The sequence below is a fragment of the Epinephelus moara genome, chromosome 17 (assembly GCF_006386435.1).
Source record: "Epinephelus moara isolate mb chromosome 17, YSFRI_EMoa_1.0, whole genome shotgun sequence".
NCBI lineage: Eukaryota > Metazoa > Chordata > Actinopteri > Perciformes > Serranidae > Epinephelus > Epinephelus moara.
In genome coordinates this window covers 34,592,351-34,593,781 of record NC_065522.1, presented here as the reverse complement: position 1 = coordinate 34,593,781, position 1,431 = coordinate 34,592,351, and the positions used below count along the sequence as shown (strand labels likewise).

Genomic DNA, 1,431 nt, shown 5'->3' with positions numbered 1-1,431 from the left:
ACCTCAGAGTCTCCAGTTTACAGTGTGGACTCTCCTTCAGATCACACAGCTGCTTCACTCCTGAATCCTGCAGGCTGTTGAAGCTCAGCTCCAGCTCTCTCAGATGGGAGGGGTTGGACTTCAGAGCTGAGGCCAGAGAAACACAGCTGATCTCTGACAAACTGCAGCTACTCAGTCTGAATAAAGAATAAATGATGTAGATAAAAATCATTAATAAAACAATCAGATGTGCTCAGGTGTTAAATGTGTAGCTCAACATTACTATGTCCTGATAAATGAGCTTTGCCCTAAACTGAGTAGAGTGACTCTGTCATTGTGTTATTGTGGATCATCATGATGTCAGCCTTCTACAGACATCATCCAAATGTCACCACAACATTCATTCACCTATTAATATCAACACAGATGAACAACATGCTGCTGATCTCAGTCAAGTCTGTATTTATTTTTATTTTATTTATTATTTATTTATGTGTCATACACCAGTGAAGGTGCCCAGCCTAAAAGAGCTTACAAGACACAAATTTCATAATCAAAGCCAGCAAACATAATCAGCAGAGTACAAACAAAACAAACAACGCAGATTATACATTTCAAATAGAATTCACACAAATAATTCATTCTTTCTTAATTTCCAGGCACTTTATATGAAGGTAGCTATAGTAAAAACCTCTTCTCTGAAAAACCATTCCAACTTTATATGAAGGTAGCTATAGTAAAAACCTCTTCTCTGAAAAACCATTCCAATTTAACCTCATCCTCAGTCCAAAACAACTCAGGCTTCACATTCTGCATTTTCTGAAATAAAAGCTGCCTGGCTTCATCATATAGTGGACAATGAAACAGAAAATGAATGTATTTAGAGGATCAATATCAAATCAGACACATTGGACTAAAAACTGACCTAAAAATGACCTTCATACTGTATTTGTATATGGAATAAAAAGGAGAGGGACACATTTGTTCAAGTTTGTTCAACAGCACATGCACATTAAAAGAGTTATTGGTGGCAGTAAATATTCCTCCTGTCCATACTGAGTGTGAAGTGGTCTCTTCTTAACTCAGCTACACTGTAAGAAATGTCTTCATCAGTTCAGATGAAACTAATATGAAGCTTCAGCAGTCTGAGTTATCCAAATCAAGAGGGTGTGGACCAAAGTTACAGACTGTTTAGCACCAAACNAGCTTCAGCAGTCTGAGTTATCCAAATCAAGAGGGTGTGGACCAAAGTTACAGACTGTTTAGCACCAAACCTCCTCTTTGAGTTACTGTTCCTCCTCTGCAGCTCAACAAGAAAAACACTGTCAAACACTAAATACTGACTGTAACTCAGACGCCTGAAGCCTCACATTAGTTTAAACTGAACTTTGACACAGAACAAGACTGTGGATTTTGTTCTCCATCTGGTAACACTGGAGTCAGGTTATAAAG

The 1,431-nt window shown here is 38.0% G+C and overlaps 2 protein-coding genes across 2 annotated transcripts in view; both read right to left on the bottom strand.

The window, feature by feature from the left end:
• The window catches only part of LOC126403857 (ribonuclease inhibitor-like), an 8,270-nt gene extending 7,965 nt beyond the window's left edge, over nt 1-305 (bottom strand). The window contains exon 1 of the mRNA XM_050066674.1: nt 3-305. Within this exon, the coding sequence (XP_049922631.1) occupies nt 3-211 (209 nt within the window). The 5' untranslated portion in view covers nt 212-305. The remainder of the gene's footprint in view (nt 1-2) is intronic.
• LOC126403907 (carcinoembryonic antigen-related cell adhesion molecule 20-like) overlaps nt 1-1,431 on the bottom strand; it is a 128,696-nt gene that overhangs the window by 66,756 nt on the left and 60,509 nt on the right. The gene's annotated exons all lie outside the window — the stretch shown is intronic.